The sequence below is a fragment of the Betta splendens genome, chromosome 12 (genome assembly GCF_900634795.4).
Source record: "Betta splendens chromosome 12, fBetSpl5.4, whole genome shotgun sequence".
NCBI lineage: Eukaryota > Metazoa > Chordata > Actinopteri > Anabantiformes > Osphronemidae > Betta > Betta splendens.
The window spans coordinates 634,446-657,788 of NC_040892.2; the positions used below are offsets into that span (position 1 = coordinate 634,446).

Sequence of the window (23,343 nt, forward strand, 5' to 3'; positions counted from 1 at the left end):
GTGATGTGAATAAGTTTTTACACATCACATCACCAGGGGCGCCACTGGCAGTCACAGGCCCTACATTTTATTAATAGTACTGACCATTACCTCCTACACGGCCTGGTCGGTGGAGTTGGTAAGAGTGCGGAGCTGGCAGTCTAAAGGTTGTGAATTCCAATAGAGCTGTGTGACAAAATTACATTACAATAATTTCCTTTTCAATAATGAAAAACATGCGCTATTGAATTAGTGTGATTCCTTTCAGATGAGGAGGAAAGGCGTTAAAAGGTTCATTCTGTAAACCTGCCAGAGTGAGAGCTCTGCACTTGGATCTTGGAAAGTAGTAAACCTTTCTTTTCTTTTCTGATGGACGGATTTAAGCTTCGTTGACTGCGAGGATGTTGCTGCTTTACCTGTTGACGATCTATAGGACCCCGGTAGATGGCCAGAACCATGCGGTAAATGGGAGGAGGGGTGTCATTTGACCGGAGAGGCAAAAATAAGCCGTAATTTACTTATATTTGCAATTCTTACGTAGATGAATCCTTGAAATCTCATTGCTGATAATAATGTTATTATTAATAAAGCTGGTCTCTGTGGGCCCTTAGAATCGTCCTACCCCCACCCCCACCCCACACATCACACTGATTTATCACTTTCTCACCTTTTAGGTCACTACTACTTCTACTATGTTAGATTTGATCTAATCTGACAACTTCAGTGGCAGCGTCTCAAACATAGACAGATGTTTGGCTGTAGAGATGAAAGTGAGCACAAGGTTTCAGCAGCAGGTGAAGACAACAAACATCTGAACAATGGTGAGCAGACATAAGAGTGAGGAGTTGGTGTAAAGGCTTTGCTTTACTGGTGGCAGCACTACCAGTATTTGAGGCTGTGCTTATGTAAGCGCCTCCACTCGGCCTTTAAGTCATCTGTGTGTGTGTGTGTGTGTGTGTGTGTGTGTGTGTGTGTGTGTGTGTGTGTGTGTGTGTGTGTGTGCGCGCATTCCTTTGTGGTGACGGCCAGCGCATTCCAGGGAACCAACTGGGCCAGAGCTCCACCAAACACCATTTACTGCTGTACTTTTAAAAATCAAATGAATAGACTGTAAAATATAGACAAAAATAAATAAGTACAGGTCACTGAAAATACTAATTAAACATCTGGCGCCTCATCAGTGATGTCGATGGTCACGTACTTTGTCTCTTTAAGCAGAACCAAGCTACTGTTATTATGATAGTTGTGAACACTGAACACGCTGTGACATTAAGGATGAGAACCGGATCTTACGAATCCGAATCAGTGGCTCGATGCTTTCACCTGGTGTTTAAACAGGGAACTGCAGTTTATGGCAGCTTTTTAAGTTTTGCTTTATTTGTTTACATCCATAAAAGCTACAAACAGAGGAGGCAGCAGCTGGTTGCAGGTCTGGTGAGATTCTGGCCCAGACAAGGCTGATGGCTGACGGGTCAGACCGGGTCCGAACTGGGTCAGAACATCCAGAGTAATAGATCATTCATAGTGGGATAGTAACTATAGCTGTCTGACGATTATACTGGAGTCCAGTTTAACCTTGAACAATTTAGGCCCCGCCACAACCACATTTGTTTCAAGTGTGGAATGTTTACCTGAAAAGAATTGAATAGGCTTTAATGGCTCGTTTGATTTGTCCTGAACGCTGGGGCCTATTGAACACTCAAGTGAAGTAAAAGTACCAGCTTGAACGTGTTTGCTGAAGTCCGGGTCGGTTCTTGATTAACTAGTTGAATGTTAATTCCGTGCGCGGCCACGTTGTTTGTCATAGTGAAAGTGGAGCCGCGATCAGCCGCTACTTTCGTTTTCTCTTCAGCCTGAAACCGCAGCTCGTCTGCTGGTTCCGGCCCGGTCGTCAGGATTCCTGCTGGCTCGTCGTGCTAATCGAAGGTGAGATAACGGTTCCGAAAATTATTGTACACATAATGTTGTACAAGCGCTGTCTCTAGTCTGGAACGAGTGTTGGCGTAGTTTCGGTTCTGACAAACCCACAGGAAACTGTCGGTACGTATCCAGAGCCGAGCTTTAAAGGTTCCGTCGCTCAGAATACGTTAAAATCACTGACAAGAACTCGAACGATCCGCTCAGTAAAATAAGATTTAAACTGAACAGACAGTCAGAAACAATTCATTTAGTTTGAACGCAACCTCAGGCTCCGACGCGGTGACTGTACCACGTACGTCACCAAAGTGGGCGTGGCCGCAACTCCTGAAAGGTGGAAGGAAAACCTAAATAAGAACAAGTAACTCAGTCCATTATTTGACATTTTGCAGGGTCATCGCTAAATCTACGTATGTGCTGACACTGTGTGCACTCTGTAGTGACCGCTGACCTTCTACAACCCACAGTGATGGCTAGCAAATCAAACGACAGCTCCCAGGTGAAGGCCTGCCTTTGTCCAGACGAGGAGCCAGAAAACGTCAAACCCAGAAATGACGGCGCATCCAGAGCGGAAGTGGAGCCCGTTAAGACGGAGGACTCCGGCTGCGGCCACAGCTGCTCCTCCACCTGTGGAGCCTCCTGCACCGCCGCCGTGCGGCGTCGACGGGTCGAGGGCCGCGAGCGGCCGAGGGAGGAGGCGGGCGCGTGCTGCCCCCTGCAGGATCTGAAGCGGCTCCCGCAGTGCCGCCCCCCGCTGGGAGAGCTGCGCTTCGGCCGCGCGCACACCGTCCTCGTTGACGTGCGACTCGTCCCGCAGCGCTTCGTGGCTCAGGACGGCAGAGACGTGTGGAGCAGCAACGTGGTGAAGATGCCATGTTCACCGTCAAGTTCGATGGTTAAGTCTGGATGGACGGTGCGTTCAAACAACCCAGTTCAGTCAAATGAATCCCACTAAACGGGCTTCACTGATCTGCAGCCAGTTTATTGATCCCACAATGAGGAAGTTCCTGTTTCAGCAGCAGTGTAACAGTAGAGAGACAGACGGAAAACAACGACAATGACTGCAACACTGTGCAACATTATTATTAGTGCAGAGAAAAGACAAACAACAATGACAATTTGCCATAAACATGCTTCTAGTAACTGATTTCTTCAGCAGTGTAAAAAATGTGCCCTACGTATTTACTGTGGCAGAAAGAAAGACTGTCATGTGGATGATGAAGACCTGAAATGCTACACAACAATGGAGTTTGACAATTTTGTGTCACTGCAGTGCTGTGTTGTAGAGTGTGATGTCTGTGGGAGCAATGACCTGCAGCAGCTCCTTCCTGCACTGTGGCTGTAACAGTGGTGCTGAAGGAGCTGCTCAGAGCCTCCGTGTGGTGCAGGGGTGGAGGTGTTCCCCATGATGGATGCTAGTTCACCAGCATCCTTAAATGTGTAAATCACTGCGTTCTTTACTTTTGTTACTGTCGTCTGATCCAACCCGGTTCCGGTCACGTGACTCTGAGTCCGATCTGTGTGCTGGCAGGGAAGTGGCCCGGTGGAGAGGTGGAAGGTGATCTCCAAACACCTGGGAGCTCTGTCCAGCCGGAGCGAGGCAGACGTGGCTGACGTGCAGGTACAGCAGCAGCTGTTCACATCTCTGATCGTCCCCGTTCACGCTCTCAGTCCATGTCTTTTTCAGAAAGCCATCATGAAATACAACCCGAAGTACGAGAAGCAGTGGCTGTTTGACAGCCTCGCCAGCTTCGTCAAGGTCAGTGTGTGTCGCTCACATCAAGCCATCATCATCATCATCATCATCATCATGGTCCTCGTCCTTCATCCTGGCGATAATGGAATCCTGTTTCAGGTCATACCGAAGGAAGACAACTACCTCCCCTCTCTGTTCCCAAAGATGGCAGCGCTGGCCCTGAAGCTGCCAGAGCACGTGAAGAAGGTACGAACCTGTCTGGGCTCGGGTTGTAAAGTGGTTCTGGTGCTGAGGAGCCGTGTATTTACAGGCCATCCCTCTACTGAGCGCCGGGCGCACTGCGGCCGTCACGCTGTCACAGGTCCAGATCTCCTGTCTGCTGGCCAACGCCTTCTTCTGCACCTTCCCTCACCGCAACGCCTGCGGGGCCCACACGGAGTACTGGGGCCTCCCCAGCATCAACTTCACCAGGTACCGCCGCTGCGACTGCGGCTGCGGCTGCGGCTGCTGCTGCTGCCGTGGCTGTGGCTGCTGCTGCTGCTGCGACTGCGGCTGCTGCTGCGGCTGCTGTGGCTGCTGCGGCTGCTGCGGCTGCTGCGACTGCGACTGCGGCTGCTGCTGCGGCTGCTGTGGCTGCTGCGACTGCGGCTGCTGCTGCGGCTGCTGTGGCTGCTGCGACTGCGGCTGCTGCTGCTGCAGCTGCTGTGGCTGTGACCGCTGCGGTTGCGGTTGCGGCCGCTGCTGCTGCTGCGGCTGCTGCTGCTGCGGCTGCTGCGACTGCGGCTGCTGCTGTGGCTGTGACCGCTGCGGTTGCGGTTGCGGTTGCGGTTGCGGCTGCTGCTGCTGCTGCTGCTGCGGCTGCTGCTGCTGCGGCTGCTGCGACTGCGGCTGCTGCTGCGGCTGCTGTGGCTGCTGCGACTGCGGCTGCTGTGGCTGCTGCGGCTGCTGTGGCTGCTGCGACTGCGGCTGCTGTGGCTGCTGCGGCTGCTGCGACTGCTGCTGCGACTCTGTGCAGCCTCTCACTCCTCTTGTCCTCACAGCCTGTTTGGAAAGACCTCACAACGCAAGAGGCAGAAGCTCCGGGCCATCATGCAGTACTTCAAAGAGGTGACCGGTGAGTTCCTGCCACAGGTTGTTGCTGAGGTGGATGGAAGCTGAGTGCTGACGCCTTCATGTCTTGCAGACTCTCCACCGAGGGGCCTGGTGACGTTCGAGAGGCGCTGCCTCAGCAACGCGGAGCTGCCCGACTGGACCAGGTAACAGACAGAATGTTTGTCAGACGTGGCCCCGCGGCCGTCGCTGAGCTCTGCTCATCTCACAGCTCCAAGAAGAAGCTGCTGCAGCTGCACGTGACCTCTCAAGGCAGCATCGAAGACGACGGCGTAGGGATGCTGCAGGTGAGACCCCCCCACCCCCACAATGAGCCAGCCCTTTGAACCGGCGCTGACCTCTGAACGCCGCATGTGAAGGTGGACTTCGCTGCCAGTCTGGTCGGCGGCGGTGTGCTGAACTCCGGCCTGTTGCAGGAGGAGATCCTGTTCCTCATTCACCCGGAGCTGATTGTGTCCCGTCTCTTCACTGAGAGGCTCGGAGACAACGAGTGCCTGATCATTACAGGTACAAAACTCAAACCCTCCACAGCAGGATGTTCTGCTCATTTACTGAAGGAAAAGAGCCGTGGGTCTGTAGAACCCTGGGTCTGACCCGTCTGTAGAGCCCTGGGTTCTGCAGAGCCCTGGGCCTGTAGAACCCTGTGTCTGACCCGTCTGTAGAACCCTGGGTCTGCAGAGCCCTGGGTCTGTAGAACCCTGTGTCTGACCCGTCTGTAGAACCCTGGGTCTACAGAGCCCTGGGTCTGTAGAACCCTGTGTCTGACCCGTCTGTAGAACCCTGGGTCTACAGAGCCCTGGGTTCTGTAGAGCCGTCGGTCTGCAGAGCCCTGGGTCGGACCCGTCTGTAGAACCCTGGGTCTGTAGAACCCTGGGTCTGCAGAGCCCTGGGTCTGACCCGTCTGTAGAACCCTGGGTCTGCAGAGCCCTGGGTTCTGTAGAGCCGTCGGTCTGCAGAGCCCTGGGTCGGACCCGTCTGTAGAACCCTGGGTCTGCAGAGCCCTGGGTCTGTAGAACCCTGTGTCTGACCCGTCTGTAGAACCCTGGGTCTGCAGAGCCCTGGGTCTGTAGAACCCTGGGTTCTGTAGAGCCGTCGGTCTGCAGAGCCCTGGGTCGGACCCGTCTGTAGAACCCTGGGTCTGCAGAGCCCTGGGTCTGACCCGTCTGTAGAACCTTGGGTCTGCAGAGCCCTGGGTTCTGTAGAGCCGTCGGTCTGCAGAGCCCTGGGTCGGACCCGTCTGTAGAACCCTGGGTCTGCAGAGCCCTGGGTCTGTAGAACCCTGTGTCTGACCCGTCTGTAGAACCCTGGGTCTGCAGAGCCCTGGGTCTGTAGAACCCTGGGTTCTGTAGAGCCGTCGGTCTGCAGAGCCCTGGGTCGGACCCGTCTGTAGAACCCTGGGTCTGCAGAGCCCTGGGTTCTGTAGAGCCGTCAGTCTGCAGAGCCCTGGGCCGGACCCGTCTGTAGAACCCTGGGTCTGCAGAGCCCTGGGTCTGTAGAACCCTGTGTCTGACCCGTCTGTAGAACCCTGGGTCTGCAGAGCCCTGGGTCTGTAGAACCCTGTGTCTGACCCGTCTGTAGAACCCTGGGTCTACAGAGCCCTGGGTTCTGTAGAGCCGTCGGTCTGCAGAGCCCTGGGTCGGACCCGTCTGTAGAACCCTGGGTCTGTAGAACCCTGGGTCTGCAGAGCCCTGGGTCTGACCCGTCTGTAGAACCCTGGGTCTGCAGAGCCCTGGGTTTTGTAGAGCCGTCGGTCTGCAGAGCCCTGGGTCAGACCCGTCTGTAGAACCCTGGGTCTGCAGAGCCCTGGGTCTGTAGAACCCTGTGTCTGACCCGTCTGTAGAACCCTGGGTCTGCAGAGCCCTGGGTCTGTAGAACCCTGGGTTCTGTAGAGCCGTCGGTCTGCAGAGCCCTGGGTCGGACCCGTCTGTAGAACCCTGGGTCTGCAGAGCCCTGGGTCTGTAGAACCCTGTGTCTGACCCGTCTGTAGAACCCTGGGTCTGCAGAGCCCTGGGTCTGTAGAACCCTGTGTCTGACCCGTCTGTAGAACCCTGGGTCTGCAGAGCCCTGGGTTCTGTAGAGCCGTCGGTCTGCAGAGCCCTGGGTCGGACCCGTCTGTAGAACCCTGGGTCTGCAGAGCCCTGGGTCTGTAGAACCCTGTGTCTGACCCGTCTGTAGAACCCTGGGTCTGCAGAGCCCTGGGTCTGTAGAACCCTGGGTTCTGTAGAGCCGTCGGTCTGCAGAGCCCTGGGTCGGACCCGTCTGTAGAACCCTGGGTCTGCAGAGCCCTGGGTCTGCAGAGCCCTGGGTCTGACCTGTCTGTAGAACCTTGGGTCTGCAGAGCCCTGGGTTCTGTAGAGCCGTCGGTCTGCAGAGCCCTGGGTCGGACCCGTCTGTAGAACCCTGGGTCTGCAGAGCCCTGGGTCTGTAGAACCCTGTGTCTGACCCGTCTGTAGAACCCTGGGTCTGCAGAGCCCTGGGTCTGTAGAACCCTGTGTCTGACCCGTCTGTAGAACCCTGGGTCTACAGAGCCCTGGGTTCTGTAGAGCCGTCGGCCTGCAGAGCCCTGGGTCGGACCCGTCTGTAGAACCCTGGGTCTGTAGAACCCTGGGTCTGCAGAGCCCTGGGTCTGACCCGTCTGTAGAACCCTGGGTCTGCAGAGCCCTGGGTCGGACCCGTCTGTAGAACCCTGGGTCTGCAGAGCCCTGGGTCTGTAGAACCCTGTGTCTGACCCGTCTGTAGAACCCTGGGTCTGCAGAGCCCTGGGTCTGTAGAACCCTGGGTTCTGTAGAGCCGTCGGTCTGCAGAGCCCTGGGTCGGACCCGTCTGTAGAACCCTGGGTCTGCAGAGCCCTGGGTCGGACCCGTCTGTAGAACCCTGGGTCTGCAGGGCCCTGGGTTCTGTAGAGCCGTCAGTCTGCAGAGCCCTGGGTCGGACCCGTCTGTAGAACCCTGGGTCTGCAGAGCCCTGGGTTCTGTAGAGCCGTCGGTCTGCAGAGCCCTGGGTCGGACCCGTCTGTAGAACCCTGGGTCTGTAGAACCCTGGGTCTGCAGAGCCCTGGGTTCTGTAGAGCGGTCGGTCTGCAGAGCCCTGGGTCGGACCCGTCTGTAGAAACCTGGGTCTGCAGAGCCCTGGGTCTGTAGAACCCTGTGTCTGACCCGTCTGTGGAACCCTGGGTCTGCAGAGCCCTGGGTCTGTAGAACCCTGGGTTCTGTAGAGCCGTCGGTCTGCAGAGCCCTGGGTCGGACCCGTCTGTAGAACCCTGGGTCTGCAGAGCCCTGTGTCTGACCCGTCTGTAGAACCCTGGGTCTGCAGAGCCCTGGGTTCTGTAGAACCCTGGGTTCTGTAGAGCCGTCGGTCTGCAGAGCCCTGGGTCGGACCCGTCTGTAGAACCCTGGGTCTGCAGAGCCCTGGGTTCTGTAGAGCCGTCAGTCTGCAGAGCCCTGGGTCGGACCCGTCTGTAGAACCCTGGGTCTGCAGAGCCCTGGGTTCTGTAGAGCCGTCGGTCTGCAGAGCCCTGGGTCGGACCCGTCTGTAGAACCCTGGGTCTGCAGAGCCCTGGGTTCTGTAGAGCCGTCGGTCTGCAGAGCCCTGGGTCGGACCCGTCTGTAGAACCCTGGGTCTGTAGAACCCTGGGTCTGCAGAGCCCTGGGTTCTGTAGAGCGGTCGGTCTGCAGAGCCCTGGGTCGGACCCGTCTGTAGAACCCTGGGTCTGCAGAGCCCTGGGTCTGTAGAACCCTGTGTCTGACCCGTCTGTGGAACCCTGGGTCTGCAGAGCCCTGGGTCTGTAGAACCCTGGGTTCTGTAGAGCCGTCGGTCTGCAGAGCCCTGGGTCGGACCCGTCTGTAGAACCCTGGGTCTGCAGAGCCCTGTGTCTGACCCGTCTGTAGAACCCTGGGTCTGCAGAGCCCTGGGTTCTGTAGAACCCTGGGTTCTGTAGAGCCGTCGGTCTGCAGAGCCCTGGGTCGGACCCGTCTGTAGAACCCTGGGTCTGCAGAGCCCTGGGTCGGACCCGTCTGTAGAACCCTGGGTCTGCAGAGCCCTGGGTTCTGTAGAGCCGTCAGTCTGCAGAGCCCTGGGTCGGACCCGTCTGTAGAACCCTGGGTCTACAGAGCCCTGGGTTCTGTAGAGCCGTCGGTCTGCAGAGCCCTGGGTCGGACCCGTCTGTAGAACCCTGGGTCTGTAGAACCCTGGGTCTGCAGAGCCCTGGGTCTGACCCGTCTGTAGAACCCTGGGTCTGCAGAGCCCTGGGTCTGTAGAACCCTGTGTCTGACCCGTCTGTAGAACCCTGGGTCTGCAGAGCCCTGGGTTCTGTAGAGCCGTCAGTCTGCAGAGCCCTGGGCCGGACCCGTCTGTAGAACCCTGGGTCTGCAGAGCCCTGGGTCTGTAGAACCTTGTGTCTGACCCGTCTGTAGAACCCTGGGTCTGCAGAGCCCTGGGTCTGTAGAACCCTGGGTTCTGTAGAGCCGTCGGTCTGCAGAGCCCTGGGTCGGACCCGTCTGTAGAACCCTGGGTCTGCAGAGCCCTGGGTCTGTAGAACCCTGGGTTCTGTAGAGCCGTCGGTCTGCAGAGCCCTGGGTCGGACCCGTCTGTAGAACCCTGGGTCTGCAGAGCCCTGGGTCGGACCCGTCTGTAGAACCCTGGGTCTGCAGAGCCCTGGGTTCTGTAGAGCCGTCAGTCTGCAGAGCCCTGGGCCGGACCCGTCTGTAGAACCCTGGGTCTGCAGAGCCCTGGGTTCTGTAGAGCCGTCAGTCTGCAGAGCCCTGGGCCGGACCCGTCTGTAGAACCCTGGGTCTGCAGAGCCCTGGGTTCTGTAGAGCCGTCAGTCTGCAAAGCCCTGGGCAGGACCCGTCTGTAGATCTGTTGGTACCAACCCGTTTCCAGCTGAAGCTCAGCAGCAGACGATGCTCCTTGTGTCTCAGGCTGCCAGAAGTTCAGCATCTACTCTGGATTCGGTGACCGCTTCGAGTGGGTCGGGCCGTGTGTGGACTCCGTAGGCAGGTAAACACACGTGACCTCGGCGTCATGCATGCACGTGCTCGTCGTGTTGCTAACCCAGTGTCTGCAGAGACGAGTGGTTCCGGCTGCAGAGGCAGATCGTGGCCATGGACGCGCTGCACTTCAAACACCCCAGTGAGCAGTACGACGTGAGGAAGGTCCAGCGGGAGCTGAACAAGGTTGGCCTTGGTCTTTGAGTGGTGTCTGTAGTCCACGGTTTAGTGGTTCTGCTGTGACTGGACCTCTGTGCTTCAAGGCCTACTGCGGCTTTAAGAAGGTCGGAGCGGGTGAACCAGACGTCGCCACGGGCAAGTGGGGCTGCGGCGCCTTTAACGGAGAGCCACAACTCAAAGGTGCGGCCCAGGTTTGGTCGTCACCGAGCGGCGCCTGAGCCCGAATGACCCGGTTCACTGTGCTCCTGTGCAGCGCTGATCCAGCTGATGGCGGCGGCCGAAGCCGGCAGAGGACTGGCCTTCTTCACCTTCAGGGACGAGAAAACCAAGCGGGACGTGGAGCAGATGTACAAGCTGCTGGTCAGAGAAGACGTCACAGTCGGTGGGTGTCGATAAACCGTGTGTAGAACAGCAGGCGCTCACTCACACTTAAACCCTCCTGCAGGTCAACTCTACGCACTGATCCAGGACTACTGTAGGCTGCGCACACATGGGGGTTCAGGTGTGGATCTGCTGCAGTTCATCACCCTCAGGTCCTCCAGGAGCCAGCTGTGAGGATCCCACTGCAACTGGATCCACTACAGATCTGGTTTAGTTTATGCCTCAAGAACAAAACAGTCCAGTGTAAAAAAATGGTTGATGCTGTAAAGTCATGACTGGGTAGAAAACCTTTGTCAGTGATGCCGAGCTTCGTCATGAAGCACATTGATGGTATGAATTTAACGACTTTAACAAACTGATGAAAGCATCGTGAACAGTGGCAGTGTAATAAAGCCACAGTTCACTTCAAACTGAGGTCGGAGACTGAACCTGAATGCATCACGGTCGATCAAAGCTGTGTGAAACACGTGATTCCAGGAGCCGTAGCTTCAACAAGAACTAGAATCTTTATTTATGGAAAACACACAACATAATGTGAATAAATACGTTGTCACATGCATCAGGGCCGCTGCTGATTTGTTGTGTTTGGTACAAATGGAGGCGGGTCCAGAGGAAGATGAGCAGGACTGGATGAGAGGAGCCTGGTGGACGTGAGGACCCATCAGAGCTGTTAACCTTCAGAACCTCCGAACAATAAAGCTGCTCTATCTCTCACTCTACTCCAGAACCCACTGGTTCCAGTCATTGCTGTTCAGCAGAACATGAGTCCGTATCAGCTCTGAAGCTAAAAGTAACAATCCTGCAGTAAAACTGAAAGCTGTCTTCACGCTGGTAGTCAAACTGCCAGATTTTAAATAAATTCAAAGCATCGTTCAGAAGGAGATTAGGCAGTAATTTGGTGATGCTGTAGATCTTCATAGGTTTAAATTAAATAACATTAATAATAATGAAAAAACTTCATTGTGTATGAATTCATACATTCGGCCTTAGATTCGTGTCCTGATGTAGAAACACACTGAGGAAAAAGCCTCGATGCAACAGGATCCAGCCGTCACTGGACTGTGTGAAGGTGGGCGGCTCCGGGTCCGGGACCCCGGCTCCCCGTCCCCGGCTTCACCTCCAGGTCCAGCGCTGAGTCCAGTAAACGCTGCAGCTCTGTGAGGTGAGTGTGTTTGTTCCCTGTGGCTGGAGCCGCTGCAGGGCCTCGGCCGGCGTACCTGCAAACACGCACACGTCAGACACGCGGGTCGCCCCCCTCTGTCCGGGCCGGGCCAGAGCAGAACTCACCAGACGGGCCGCGTTCTGTTGGTGGTGGTCCGGATGCGGGGCTTGACGTATTCGTAGTAGCCCTGGTTCTTGTGCTCCTCCTGACACCAGACAAGATCAGCCGCCGGGTAACGCTCGGCCTCTGCTCTCACCAGATCGAAGGGGAACGGCGACAGCTGCCAAAACCAGTCACACCAGTCACTCATCAACATCCCACCACGGAGCCCCGGTCCGTGTTCCTGACGTCACCTGTTCAAGCCGGACCACGGCGACGTCCCCTTCCATGCTGCGGTTCTTGCGTTCCCGGGTCAGCTCGTAGTAGATCTTTCCGGTGCAGAAAATGATCCTCTTGACACTTCCTGGAGCGTCTGCTGCAGGACCCTGGTCTGGGATCAGGCGCTGGAAGTGAGTCCCTGCAGAAACAGCACCTTTAGAAGACGACGGCACAAAGTGCAGCGTTTGGGGGCCCCTCCCTGCGCCTTTACCTGCTAGCATGTCATCAAAGCTGGACTTGGCCTCAGGGTGACGCAGCAGCGACTTGGGGGTAAACGCTACGAGCTTGGAGTTAGAGCACAGACAAGTTTAGGGTCAGAGGGCAGACTGTGCAGGAGGCGCCGGGACACAGCGTCACTGACCGGCTTCCTGAAGGGCAGCAGGATCTGCCGGCGCAGGACGTGGAAGTAGTTTGCAGGAGTGGAGCAGTTGACCACCATCCAGTTACAGTCGTAGAGCTGACGCACAGCGAAGTCCTCCGTCAGCGGCTGTGGGAAGCAACACATTATGGAAAACAGCTACTGTAGCAGCTGCTGTGGATTGGGTTTGTCTTCACTGTGTAGACGTTTGATTTACAGCATTTATGGCCAAACGAACTATTTCACATTATTTACTCCAAATGAAATAATTGTCACTCATCATTTCTGGATGCCTGGGTCTGGACCAGTCAGTCAACTCCCCACATGAACCAGTCGGGTTACATTCATGAATCTCTTTCGCCCAGGTGCATCATGGGAACACAACAGAGCAATGCATGCGTAAAGTACAGACTCACAGGGAAAACGTCTGGGTCATCATTGCACATTTGCAGGAACCTTTCGGGGCGGGCAGACGAGTGCTCCGGACCCTGATGGGATGGAAAAGGAGCCCATGTGACAGGAGGAAACAGAAAGTCCTAAAGTGTCCGATCCGGTTCCTCGGCTCCTACCATTCCCTCCATGCCGTGAGGAAGCAGCAGCACGATGCCGTTGTGTCTCACCCACTTGGCCTGGCCCGAGCTGATGAACTGGTCGATGATGCACTGAGCTGTGTTATGAAAGTCTCCGAACTGGGCCTCCCACAGAACCAGGGCGTTGGGACTGGACATAGCAAAACCCAGTTCAAACCCTGCAGACGAGGGAAACAGAGCAGCCGGTGTTTAGCAGCTCTTCTATGTGGTTTTACGGGTTAGTTGCTTAATTCTGGTGACACAGGTTTGTCTTTGTCCTGTCAACTGTGAATGTTGTTGGACCAGGAAGTTCAACCGATGCTTGATCTCTTGAAATCAGGCCGACGAGAACATTGTGTCTTAATACGGAGAATGTTGCTCTCAGCGACAACCGGTTGGTGACAGGTCCAGAAAAAGAACAGAAGAAACGAAAGTGAAGCTCTGCGGAGTCATGTCTAGTAAACAACTGAGTGCGTCCTTGACCTCCGCTGGGTTTTACCGGTTCTGCTGCACCTTCTCCCAGCGCTGCTGCTCGGTGCTCCACGTGTGGACACTTTGTACCGTCAGAGGTTTCTCACCTAGGACTCCGTATTCCGACAGAGAGCTGTTGCAGACGGTGTAAGGAGCCTGATCAGGGGAGATGTGGTTCATGGGGACGCAGATCCTCTTGTCCACGTTCTGGTCGTGAAGGATGTGATGTCTGTGGCTGCAAACATCAGAGGAAATCAGCATGTCTGAGTGAGGCCGCGTCCTCCAGCGTCTGTGCGCTGGCAGGTTCTACAGGGCCCGGAACGGCTGATCCGGTGTTACCTGAAGGTGCCTCTCTCCACATCCTGCCCGCTGAGGCGTACGTGGACCCCGCCTTTGAGCAGAGAGCCAAAGGCCATGTACTCCCCCAGAGCCCAGTCACACAAGCGCTGGCTCACCATGTTGGCCCGGCCCTTCAGGATGCGGCTCAGACCTAAAGCAGCGGAGCAGAGACGTGAAGGGTCTGAGGCAGCTTTGTACAAGCGTGTGGGTACCGTACCTGCGTGTATGGTGAAGTCCTCCACTGGGACCGATGCAGCGATGTGTCCGATGTGGCCCAGCTCCTCCTCGCTGATGCCGGTGGAAGGGCAACTCATGCTTTTAGGCTGCCCCTCCAGGTTGAAGAAGCCTGCAGGCAAAAGAAGACGTCACAGCGAGAAAGAACTGCGAGGAGCCGCAGCCGGAGCCGCAGCCGGAGCCGCAGCCGGAGCCGCAGCCGGAGCCGCAGCCGGAGCCGCAGCCGGAGCCGGAGCCGCAGCCGCAGCCGGAGCCGCAGCCGGAGCCGCAGCCGGAGCCGCAGCCGCAGCCGGAGCCGGAGTGGAGCCGCAGCCGGAGCTGCAGCCGCAACTGCAGCCGCCAGAGCCAGAGCCAGAGCCGGAGCCGCAGCCGGAGCCGGAGCCGCAGCCGGAGCCGCAGCCGGAGCCGGAGCCGCAGCCGGAGCCGCAGCCGGAGCCGCAGCCGGAGCCGCAGCCGCAGCCGCAACTGCAGCCGGAGCCGCAGCCGGAGCCGCAGCCGGAGCCGCAGCCGGAGCGGAGCTGCAGCTGCAGCTGCAGCCGGAGCCGCAGCCGGAGCCGCAGCCGGAGCCGCAGCCGGAGCGGAGCTGCAGCTGCAGCCGGAGCCGCAGCCGGAGCCGCAGCGGAGCCGCAGCTGCAGCCGGAGCTGCAGCCGCAACTGCAGCCGGAGCCGCAGCAGAGCGGCGGGAGAGCCTACCGGGCCACGGAGAGTCCAGCCAGTGTCTGCTGTGGAGGATCTTCTCATCTTTGGAGCGAGCGTAAGCCTCCTCACAAATTCTGTCATATGTGGCGACCTCCTCCTGATGGACGGATGCAAGCGGAGCGTGGGACAGGGAAGCAGGAGGGACGGGCGCCGGGCTGTAACTGCTCCTCACCTCGTACTCCTGCGTGCTGACGACGCCCTCGTCGATGAGCTTCTCGGCGAACGTGTGCAGGACGCCCTTCTGCTGCCGGATCTTCTTGTACATCAGCGGCTGTGTGAACATGGGCTCGTCCATCTCGTTATGGCCGTTGCGTCTGTAACACACCTGAAAGCCCACATTTCAACGCTGGTCTTCCTCCTTCTCCCTGGACGCACAGCGGGAACGCGGGCTCACCAGGTCCACCACCACGTCCTTGTGGAAGGCGTTCCTCCACTGCGCCGCCACCTTGCACACGTACATCACCGCCTCGGGGTCGTCTGCGTTGACGTGGAAGATGGGGGCGTTGACCACCCGCGCCACGTCCGTGGGGTACGGCGAGGACCGGGCCATCCTGGGGTCTGTGGTGAAGCCGATCTGTGGGACGGACATTGGTCTCAGCTCACGGCCGGCGGCGCCTGATCACATGCTAACTCTGCAGGCGGTACCTGGTTGTTGACCACCACGTGCACGGTGCCGTGCGTGGTGTACGACGGCAGGTCGGACAGGTGGAACGTCTCGTACACGACCCCCTGACCCGCGAACGCAGCGTCGCCATGGAGCAGGATGGACATGACCTGGACGGTCACGGATCCGGTTACAGACGCATGGGGACAGAGGCACACAGGCACCGGGACCAGAGTCCACTCACCCTCCTGCCTTCAGCGTCCCCACGGTAGAACTGCTCAGCCTTGGTCTTCCCCTGCACCACTGGGTCCACAGCCTCCAGGTGGGACGGGTTCGCCATCAGGGACATGGTGACCAACCTGTCGCTGACCCGGTTCATCCTCTTGTGATACATTCCCAGGTGATACTTGACATCACCAGAACCCTGGCAGCAGGACAGGACTGTTTGCACTGTGCTCCATCCTTACAGACCGTGACACAGAAATGGACAGACCTCATCCGCTGCCTCCAGTTTGGAGTCAAACTGGCAGAAGATTTGCTCCAGCTCCTTCCGGATCACATTGGCCAGAACATTGAGCCTCCCCCTGAGGGGACACGGGCAGCATCAGAGAGCGGCAGGCGGAGGCCAGGCTGCTGGCTGAGGAACAGCCGCGCACGTACCTGTGAGGCATCCCCAGGATCACGCTGTCCACGCCGCTCTCACTGGACTGGTCGATGATGGTCTTCAGGGCCGGGATGAGCGACTCGCAGCCTTCCAGCCCGAAGCGCTTCTCCGACGACCACTTCCTCTGGAGAAACTCTTCAAACCTGCGAACACGCAATGTCACCTCAGCCCAGCGCCACCCAGTCACTGCTGGGCTGAGGACGCACCTGGTGGACCGGATCATCCTGGCCAGCAGAGTCCGCTTCTCCTCCAGCCTGATCTGCACGACTCCTGGAGTCTCAAACCTCTGCCGGATCCACTGGCACTGGTCCATGTCGTTGATGAACATGAACTCCACTCCGATATGCTGACAGTAGGCCGTCTGCAAGAGACAGGCGGCACGCAGGGATGAGCAGCGCTGTGCCTAATCAGCAGCACAACCACGGGACCAGAATCTGAGTGTGGCTTCACCTCCAGGCGCCGGATGATCTCCCTGAGCGGCAGAGAACTCTCGTTGCCACCAATGAAGGTGGTGGTGGGAAGCCGGAAAACTTTGTCCAGGTCACATTCAGTCAGTCCATAAAAGCCTGTTTGAACACGAGGAGAGAAGAAGAGAAACTACCACCACATTTTAGATTTCCTGGAGTATTTCATCCTGTTAGTCCGACTGCGTGTGCAGGTCAGAACCAGAACCACCGCACCGACAGCTTCCGTGTCACGCTACAGAGGAAAAGCATCCTGCAACCAGTTACTGCTACTACTACTACTATTACTACTACTACTACTACCACTACTACTACTACTGCTACTACTGCTGACTCAACATAAACAACCTGACACCCTGGATCATGTGACCTGAGCAAACAATTTCATTATCTGAGCCACACAGCTCAGACAACGAAAGCTTATCTTAAATGTTTCATTAAACCTCCTACAGACAAAGGACGTGACACCTGAATACTTGGCTCCATCAGATCGGACTTTGTCTCCTCGTTAGGAGAGTGAGCGTTGTGCCATGAACCATCTGCACTGAATGTGACTGTGTTATATGCAACTGTTGAGTCCTAATGGGACTAAATGCGTGTCGTGGTCTGAAGTGAAGCGGTTCCTTCCAGGCTGTGGCCTAAACCGACCGCTGCGTTCACGCTGGTCGCGTAGCAGCACGTTGGACCTGTTGATTTACTGACCACGCTCTTCGTTATCGTTGTCATGTCAGGACTTATCTGTTTGTTCTCTGCTTGGTCCTTTGCTTTTAAATGGCATTACTCTGACTGTGTACCCAAAATGAATGAATGAAGAGTAACTCCTGATTCATTTTCTGTCCAACACCAGAAAAACCTTGAATTGAATGCGCTAAAACGAGCGGCGCGTTAGAGGAGGCAGAAGCAGCTTGAGTCCCAGTGTGTTTATCTAAAGCACACCATGTCCTCCTCGCCCCAAACCCAGATAAGCCCACGTGGACTGTTTGAACACCTCTATCAGCAGGGTGGAGCAGAGTGCTGTGCTGAGCACATCTTTAGATTTCTGTCCCTCTGTGGCGGCTGCACACAAACACAGGAGCTGTGGGGTTTGTCAGTGTTTAATGAGGTGGAGGGGATACGTTGCAGAGCAAAGGTTAGCGAAAGCCATCAAACACCCCAAACACAGCGCCTCATTTAGGCCTTCAAGCCTCCAGACAGACAGTCTGGGTTGCCAGGTTGTTGAAAACCCCCTAACAACACAATAGTTTGTTTTTTTAATTAGTTCATTGGTTTGATCTGAAAAAATTAAACAATTCTCCAGAGTCACACCAACGTGACGACTTTTGATGTCAACACGTCTCCCAACGTCAGCGTGACGTTCTCAGCCGTGATCTGGTTCATGTTTCGAGATCTGCTCAATTGTCTCTGTGACCTAATGAAGTCGCATTGAACGAAGGAAGACAGTGTTGTGTTCAGGGAAGTTTTCCTTATAATTCACAGGTTTTCATATCAGTGGCACCCAGCACTAGAACCTTGGTTAATGAGCTGGACAGGAAGCCTGTTCCTCTTAGAACGTTACCAGAAGCCCACAAACCAAGCGTTAGAATGAGCCCAGCCTTCGGCCGGGGGCCGGGTCCTACCTTCCACAGCCAGACTACGCAGGCGGTCTTTGCACACCTCTGGAGGCACAGACACACAGGGACGGTTAGCGGCGCGGCGCAGCGCTCAGAGCTCCAGCACCTACTGACCTGCTGCTCAACCTCTGTGAACCTCCGGACAAAGCAGAGCAGTAACTGTGGAAACATCCTGTTCCTGCTCCTAACAATCACCTGGCCCTTCACCCAGAGGCCCCAGCTTTTCTCTGGGGACAATGACAGTTTGCTGGTGCATGCTGCAGTTGGTTCCAATTCTGTAAAGTCCAATTTTTTTTACCACAGACATTAAACCGAGGGACACAAGCTCAGTTTGTTTCTGGATCAAATACCTGACGCAAAAAGGAAAACTATGCTAACAACTGTTGTAAGGATCAATAATATAAATAATGCTGCTCCATGAAATCACAACGTAGATGGTCAGGTTGTGTGTGTCCTCTCAGTGTAATAACACGAAGCTATACACCAACAGTATTAATGTGAGGAAATCATTAACTGGCCTCTGAGCAGGACACCGCAGAGGTCAAGTCTGTCAGGACAATGTCACCTCTCAGTCCCCTGATCACGTAATGTATGAATGAATGAAGCAGACTGAGGAGCCCGGTGCTGCGTCTCCTCCGGTGGATCCTTTGACTCCTTTATTTTAAAGGGTAGCACCTGGTGACCATGGCAACGCGCCTGGATTCAGCTTCTACTGCTGACAGGTTACGTACATGTAAAGGGTCAAAGGTCACAGCCCAAAGCTAGAAGGCTTCTATGTGCTCACCTACCAGGCCTTGTTATCAGCTCATGACACTGGCTCAGAGAAGTTACCCAGTGACGCTGCAGGGAACTAGGAAAAACTGGTTTCTGCTTCTACTGGAACGCACAGCGTCACAGAGACATTGAGGTTCAGGGAATTCCTGTGACTGTTAGTTGGCGCTGATGGGGACGTGTTCGTCTGCCAGGGTGGGAGCAAAACAAGAGACTGCTTTCTCACCCACGTTCTGGTAACCAAAGGTACATGGGGTGTCATCAAAGTCCACACAGCTGATGTCCAGCGGGTCCAGCTTTGCTATGTGATGCCCTCGCACCTGTACAGACACAACAACAGCAGCTTTAAAGGTCGGTGGTTCTGCTCCAGCAGATCAGCTCCTGTCTGTCCTCTGGAAGCCACTTCCTACTAGATTTCCCAACATTCAGCCCACGTGTCTCAGAATCCCTGACTCAAACATGGGTTGAAGGCTGTGGAGGGAAAGGCAGCGACTTGGACAGCAGCAGTGAAGTCACTGAAAACACTCAGCTATAAACATGATGTGTTTTAACTTGATATAATGCATGTGCTGAGTTTACTGTCTTCAACCCCAGCAGAGCTACAGGTACCTGGTACGCTCGTATCAGCGACTGCACCGCTAGATGATCTTCCACCAGCTTGTCCACATTGGGCTGAATCCCCCCCAGCGCCTGGACACCGGCTGGTCCCTGAGAACCCCGGCTGAGGGGCGGCGGGCTCTGGTAGGCGGCGCCAGGGAGCGCCCCTGCATTAGCGTTACGGAAAAACACATCCCAGGACTGCAGAGGAGAGAGGACACGTGGTCATTCACAGGCGTCAGACAGAGTAAGATGCTCTGCTCTGAAGTTCTGCCAGAAGCATCACGGCTGATTGATGAACACAGTACAGCTGGAAAGAGGAATGGCTTGGAGCCGGCACCATGTCGTCAGCAGGTACCAGGCGCTGTGGGTGAAACACGGGCCGCTGGTTGTGTGTCAACAGCAGAGACTGATGCTGCTGCGATGGGGGCGGTTCCTGAGGTCAAACATCTGATCTCGCTGACATTAGTGCCTGAACTCGACCTCTCGACTGTGGATTCAAGCTCTTTACAATGAAGAGCTCTAGTTCACAGAATGTTACAGCTTTCATGAAAGAAGGATTCTTGATGAACCTTTGGGTCTGTTTCAGCTCAGTGGACGTGATGAAGTCATAAGGGTAAAGTACAGACACCCGAGGGCTGCTGAAGGCAGGGAGCCCGCGACCTCGGCCTCACAGGAAGCATCTCCACACACCATGAAAGGCCTGTTGACAGATAAACTAGAGGAACCCATCGCCCAGCGTGAGCTTGAAGTGTCATAGTTGTGACAACAAGGGACGATTGAGACGTGTCAGGCATTGGTACAAACTTCAGAACCACAAGCAGCCAGTTCCAAAGCTTTTCACACAACTAACAGACCCTGGCGTATCCTCAGCCTTTCCAGGCATTTGGAACTTTCACTTTAAAAGCCGATGTTAGTGCTGGATGGGCAGGAATTAAAGGAATGAGGTCACTTTTCCCTCCGAGTCAGGAATTCAACTAATCTCCTGACTCTGATTATGGGTGGGTTTCTCCACTACGTCCATGTCTTCTGAATTAAAAACGTGTTCAACGTGTGCCTTCCACTACCTACGGACCAGCGACAGCAAACCTCTGTGAGAACCTGTCCAAACGGTTCAATTCTGGCTTCAGGCTTTTACATATTAAGCTGAGATGATGTGAGGCCACTGCAGACCTGTGCTTCCTGATCACGTTTACGGCTCTGCCAGTCAGTGACGGAGCAACACGTTGTTTGGAGTCCTGCCCAGGACCTCATTCCATGAAGTCTGACAAAAGTGTGATTATACGTCTACAACAGCCATTCAGGATGCCGTCACTGTGAATGATGCTGCTACGGTGTGATTTCCATTCCCACCTGTCATCAAAACATGCTGATAGTGTGTGTGTGTGTGTGTGTGTGTGTGTGTGTGACCTTTACCCCACTAAGTTTGGACTTGGCCTTGGTTCAGGTAAACACCTGTTTGATAGTGTGTGGGGGCGTGTCCCTGAAGTCAGGCGCTCTTTACTTCACACTTACCTGGTGCACATTCCTGGGATTCTCCAGCCATGCGTAGTACATCTCTTCCACATAGTTGGAGCTGGTGCCATTAAGAAAGGGCTCTGCAGACGCAGACGTGTTCTGCTGCCTCCTGGGCTGGACCGTCCTTAAGCCCGCTCTAGCGGTTCTGGGCTGCGCCGGGCTCTTTGCTGCCTGTGCAGCCGTCAGGGGCCGGAGTCGGGCCACGGTGGTCCTTAAGCGGTGCATGGCTGCACACCAGGCACACCCCCCCTGCAGGAATAATGCAGCAGCACGGTCCTGCAGCAGAACCGGGCTTCCGCCAGGCTCCCACAGCTTCGGCCGGGTTCTGGTGGGTCCACTTGTAAATACTGTAACCCAGATGAGGCTGCAGAAGCTCTGCACTCATCAACAACAGAAAACAAACAACTTAAGCTGGAGTCAAAGGATGTGATGTGAATATGAGCAGTGGATCCATCTACATGAGCTCTAGTGAGTATTTAGGGAAGCAGGACGAGGAAATAGGTTAACGTGTATTTATGGGTTCCTGTGAAACAGTGCAGCTCTGTGGCGCCGAGGACGAGATGGATACGGAGCAACTTCTTACAAGGATTAACTCTGCTCATTTGGATTCTGACCGGTTTAAATCAAACAAGCAGTCGCTGGACAACAACATGAGGGAAAGAGCGGCTAAAGCATTTAAATGTAAAGGATTAAAAGACAGACCATAAAGAAACACGTAGAAACGTAACATGAAACGCCTCGACACTTACAGACACACACCGCCTTTTTGTATATGGCATTAACTAGTATTAACCGTCTGTGAGATAAAAGTTCTCTTCTTCTCGTCTCACCTCGTGTTTCCTCTGGCGGGAGTCGGTACCGAACCCAGAACCGGCCGGGTCGCGTTCTAAACCGGACGCGCTGAGCGAACCGGCACCCACAGGAGCGCTCCGCTGAGTCGCGCGCTCTGTCACTGGCTCCTCGAGCCAGGGAGGACTACGTCACGCGTTGATGACGTCAGAAAACAAACCACAGTTGTTGGAGAAACGCTGAACACAGGGAAGTGTCGGCAGCACAATACCAGCGGATCCACGCAGTGTGTTCTTCAGCAGATTTACCAGAACCAACAGAAAGCTGAGAAATGCTGTGAAGTAGAATAAACAAAACGCTATGTGATAAAAATACATGAAGTCACTAGAGTAACGTCATTGAGCTGTTGTTGAGTCCAGTCTGTGACCGAGCTTGTGGCAAACAGGTCATGGTCCAGTTTGTTTTCTGTTAATAGGCAGGTTCATGTACACTGTGTGATCTGGCTCAGTCCCACATGCACTTTATCTACACCAACCTCTGTCCCAAAGCCCGAGGCGTTCGTTTGTCCTCGTGCAGGTGAAAGCACAAGCCCTTGTCCCTGAGTTCAGAACCTTCTGTAGGTCAGAACACAACCTGTGGTTCCACCACGAGCGTCCAGCAACGCTTGGTTGCCACTATGATGTCACACAACAAGGCCAAAACACAGCGTTTGGTGTGTGTCCTAGAAGTAGAAATCAGTGAAACATGAATCATATTGTTGAGAACTAAGAACACTGCACTCCAGCATTAAAGTGTTTGTTTTCTCATTGTCTGTGTGTGCGTAACTAAGTCTTTGTATTATTAGTGAACAGTGAATTATGAGTTTACTTGTTACTGGCTATGTTTCATATCTCATCATCTTTCAGCTCTCACTCACAAAAAAAGAACATTTCTATTATAGCATCAGGAAACAACAGACAGAGCAAATTTTATCTGTAGCATCAACGTGTTCTTAACAATTCACAAGTTTTAAGTTGTTTCTAACACCTTAAATTCTGCTTTAATGAGTTTTACGGGGTTTTTCTCATGGTAATAACAAGAAAAACAAAATAATAATTCACTTAAAAATTTCTTACGTAGTGTCATTAAGTTGTTTTTTTAAAAGTGAAAACCATTGGTCCCTGCGTTAATGAACGGCAGCAGCGCCCCCTGCAGGACGAGGCTGTGAACTGTCCGCGTCGCCTCATCTGCCGGTTTTGTTTTATCTTTATCAAAAAAAGTAACTATGAAACACATATAGATGATCACATTGAGCAGGTTGTAGAAAGTCACAATGTAGAACAAATCTGTGTATTCTGCAAACACTGGTGACAAGCTGTGAAACAGACATTTCCGGCTTGAGTTTCAGGCTGAGGCTCCGCCCGCTCCAAGTCCACTGCTATCAGGAGACAGATTGGTACCAGTACCATCAGGAGATAGTAGTGGACTTCAGGCATCCATCACCTCCTGTTTGCTGCAGCATCACCCACTGGCTCAGAAGGTGGTCGGTTGCCACCTGTCGTCTCTTCAGGAGCTGTGCATCTCCAGGACACGGAGACGGAACAATACCTGGCGAAAATACGCTTCTGATTCTGATAAATTGACCATAAAAATAAAAGTACAAAATAATAAACATCGGTTCATGGTTAAAACAGTGGCCGCTTATTCGTGATTCGCTTATTCTATCCTGTTGGCTTCCCTGAGAAAACACAAGTAATTCCACTTACTAAAACTGCTGGTATTGTTAAAAAATATCACTCAATATCAAAATCATAGAACTTCAAATATATCCCGTGCTTTTATTTTGAAGCTTGCAATCGGATGCTGAAACACGAGGCTGAAGTTAG

The 23,343-nt window shown here is 54.6% G+C and overlaps 2 protein-coding genes and 1 long non-coding RNA gene across 8 annotated transcripts; 1 reads left to right on the plus strand and 2 right to left on the minus strand.

Annotated features, from left to right (window-relative positions):
• Nucleotides 1–314: 314 nt before the first annotated feature.
• On the plus strand, nt 315–10,810 carry pargl (poly (ADP-ribose) glycohydrolase, like). Of its 4 annotated transcripts, none has more exons than XM_055513162.1 (16): nt 315–440; nt 654–800; nt 2,364–2,809; nt 3,428–3,517; nt 3,584–3,655; nt 3,752–3,838; nt 3,903–4,063; nt 4,633–4,706; nt 4,776–4,848; nt 4,914–4,989; nt 5,062–5,209; nt 9,622–9,700; nt 9,768–9,876; nt 9,954–10,050; nt 10,124–10,252; nt 10,316–10,810. In XM_055513162.1, the coding sequence occupies exons 2-16, from the start codon at nt 728–730 to the stop codon at nt 10,423–10,425; spliced, it is 1,824 nt and encodes a 607-aa protein (XP_055369137.1). In that variant the 5' UTR covers nt 315–440; nt 654–727; the 3' UTR covers nt 10,426–10,810. The 4 variants fall into 4 exon arrangements, with proteins under 4 accessions (XP_055369137.1, XP_029025628.3, XP_055369138.1 ...); XM_029169795.3 differs by lacking the exon at nt 654–800 and adding an exon at nt 1,832–1,905 and having other exon boundaries at nt 409–440; XM_055513163.1 differs by lacking the exon at nt 654–800 and adding an exon at nt 1,832–1,905 and having other exon boundaries at nt 409–440; nt 5,119–5,209.
• On the minus strand, nt 1,336–3,980 carry LOC114867259 (uncharacterized). The gene is made up of 3 exons (XR_003787838.3): nt 3,847–3,980; nt 2,348–3,725; nt 1,336–2,223 (listed from the first exon to the last, which is right to left on the minus strand). It is a non-coding gene; the product is annotated as an uncharacterized LOC114867259 (long non-coding RNA).
• Nucleotides 10,739–21,916, minus strand: LOC114867253 (2-oxoglutarate dehydrogenase complex component E1-like). Of its 3 annotated transcripts, XM_029169793.3 has the most exons (24): nt 21,520–21,883; nt 20,687–21,064; nt 19,184–19,372; nt 18,801–18,894; nt 17,810–17,848; nt 16,180–16,295; nt 15,936–16,090; nt 15,726–15,872; nt 15,559–15,649; nt 15,310–15,489; nt 15,107–15,235; nt 14,856–15,035; nt 14,634–14,786; nt 14,456–14,558; nt 13,746–13,874; nt 13,529–13,679; nt 13,297–13,424; nt 12,719–12,897; nt 12,566–12,637; nt 12,153–12,278; nt 12,003–12,075; nt 11,767–11,930; nt 11,539–11,693; nt 10,739–11,468 (listed from the first exon to the last, which is right to left on the minus strand). In XM_029169793.3, the coding sequence occupies exons 2-24, from the start codon at nt 20,912–20,914 to the stop codon at nt 11,303–11,305; spliced, it is 3,147 nt and encodes a 1,048-aa protein (XP_029025626.1). In that variant the 5' UTR covers nt 20,915–21,064; nt 21,520–21,883; the 3' UTR covers nt 10,739–11,302. The 3 variants fall into 3 exon arrangements, 2 of the variants coding, with proteins under 2 accessions (XP_029025626.1, XP_029025627.1); XM_029169794.3 differs by lacking the exon at nt 17,810–17,848 and having other exon boundaries at nt 21,520–21,882; XR_003787837.3 differs by lacking the exons at nt 10,739–11,468; nt 11,539–11,693; nt 11,767–11,930; ... (4 more) ...; nt 13,297–13,424; nt 14,456–14,558 and having other exon boundaries at nt 13,540–13,679; nt 21,520–21,916.
• Nucleotides 21,917–23,343: the final 1,427 nt, after the last annotated feature.

Coding starts and splice junctions, on each gene's coding strand:
- pargl (XM_029169795.3), top strand. Junction 3,518..3,583: donor CAGACGTGGCTGACGTGCAG/GTACAGCAGCAG, acceptor TGTCTTTTTCAG/AAAGCCATCATGAAATACAA. Junction 10,051..10,123: donor CGGAGAGCCACAACTCAAAG/GTGCGGCCCAGG, acceptor GCTCCTGTGCAG/CGCTGATCCAGCTGATGGCG.
- LOC114867253 (XM_029169793.3), bottom strand. CDS start 20,914: ATGCACCGCTTAAGGACCACCGTGGCCCGACTCCGGCCCCTGACGGCT. Junction 16,296..17,809: donor GCGTAGTCTGGCTGTGGAAG/GTAGGACCCGGC, acceptor GTGTTCAAACAG/GCTTTTATGGACTGACTGAA. Junction 13,680..13,745: donor GGACTTCACCATACACGCAG/GTACGGTACCCA, acceptor CCGCTGCTTTAG/GTCTGAGCCGCATCCTGAAG.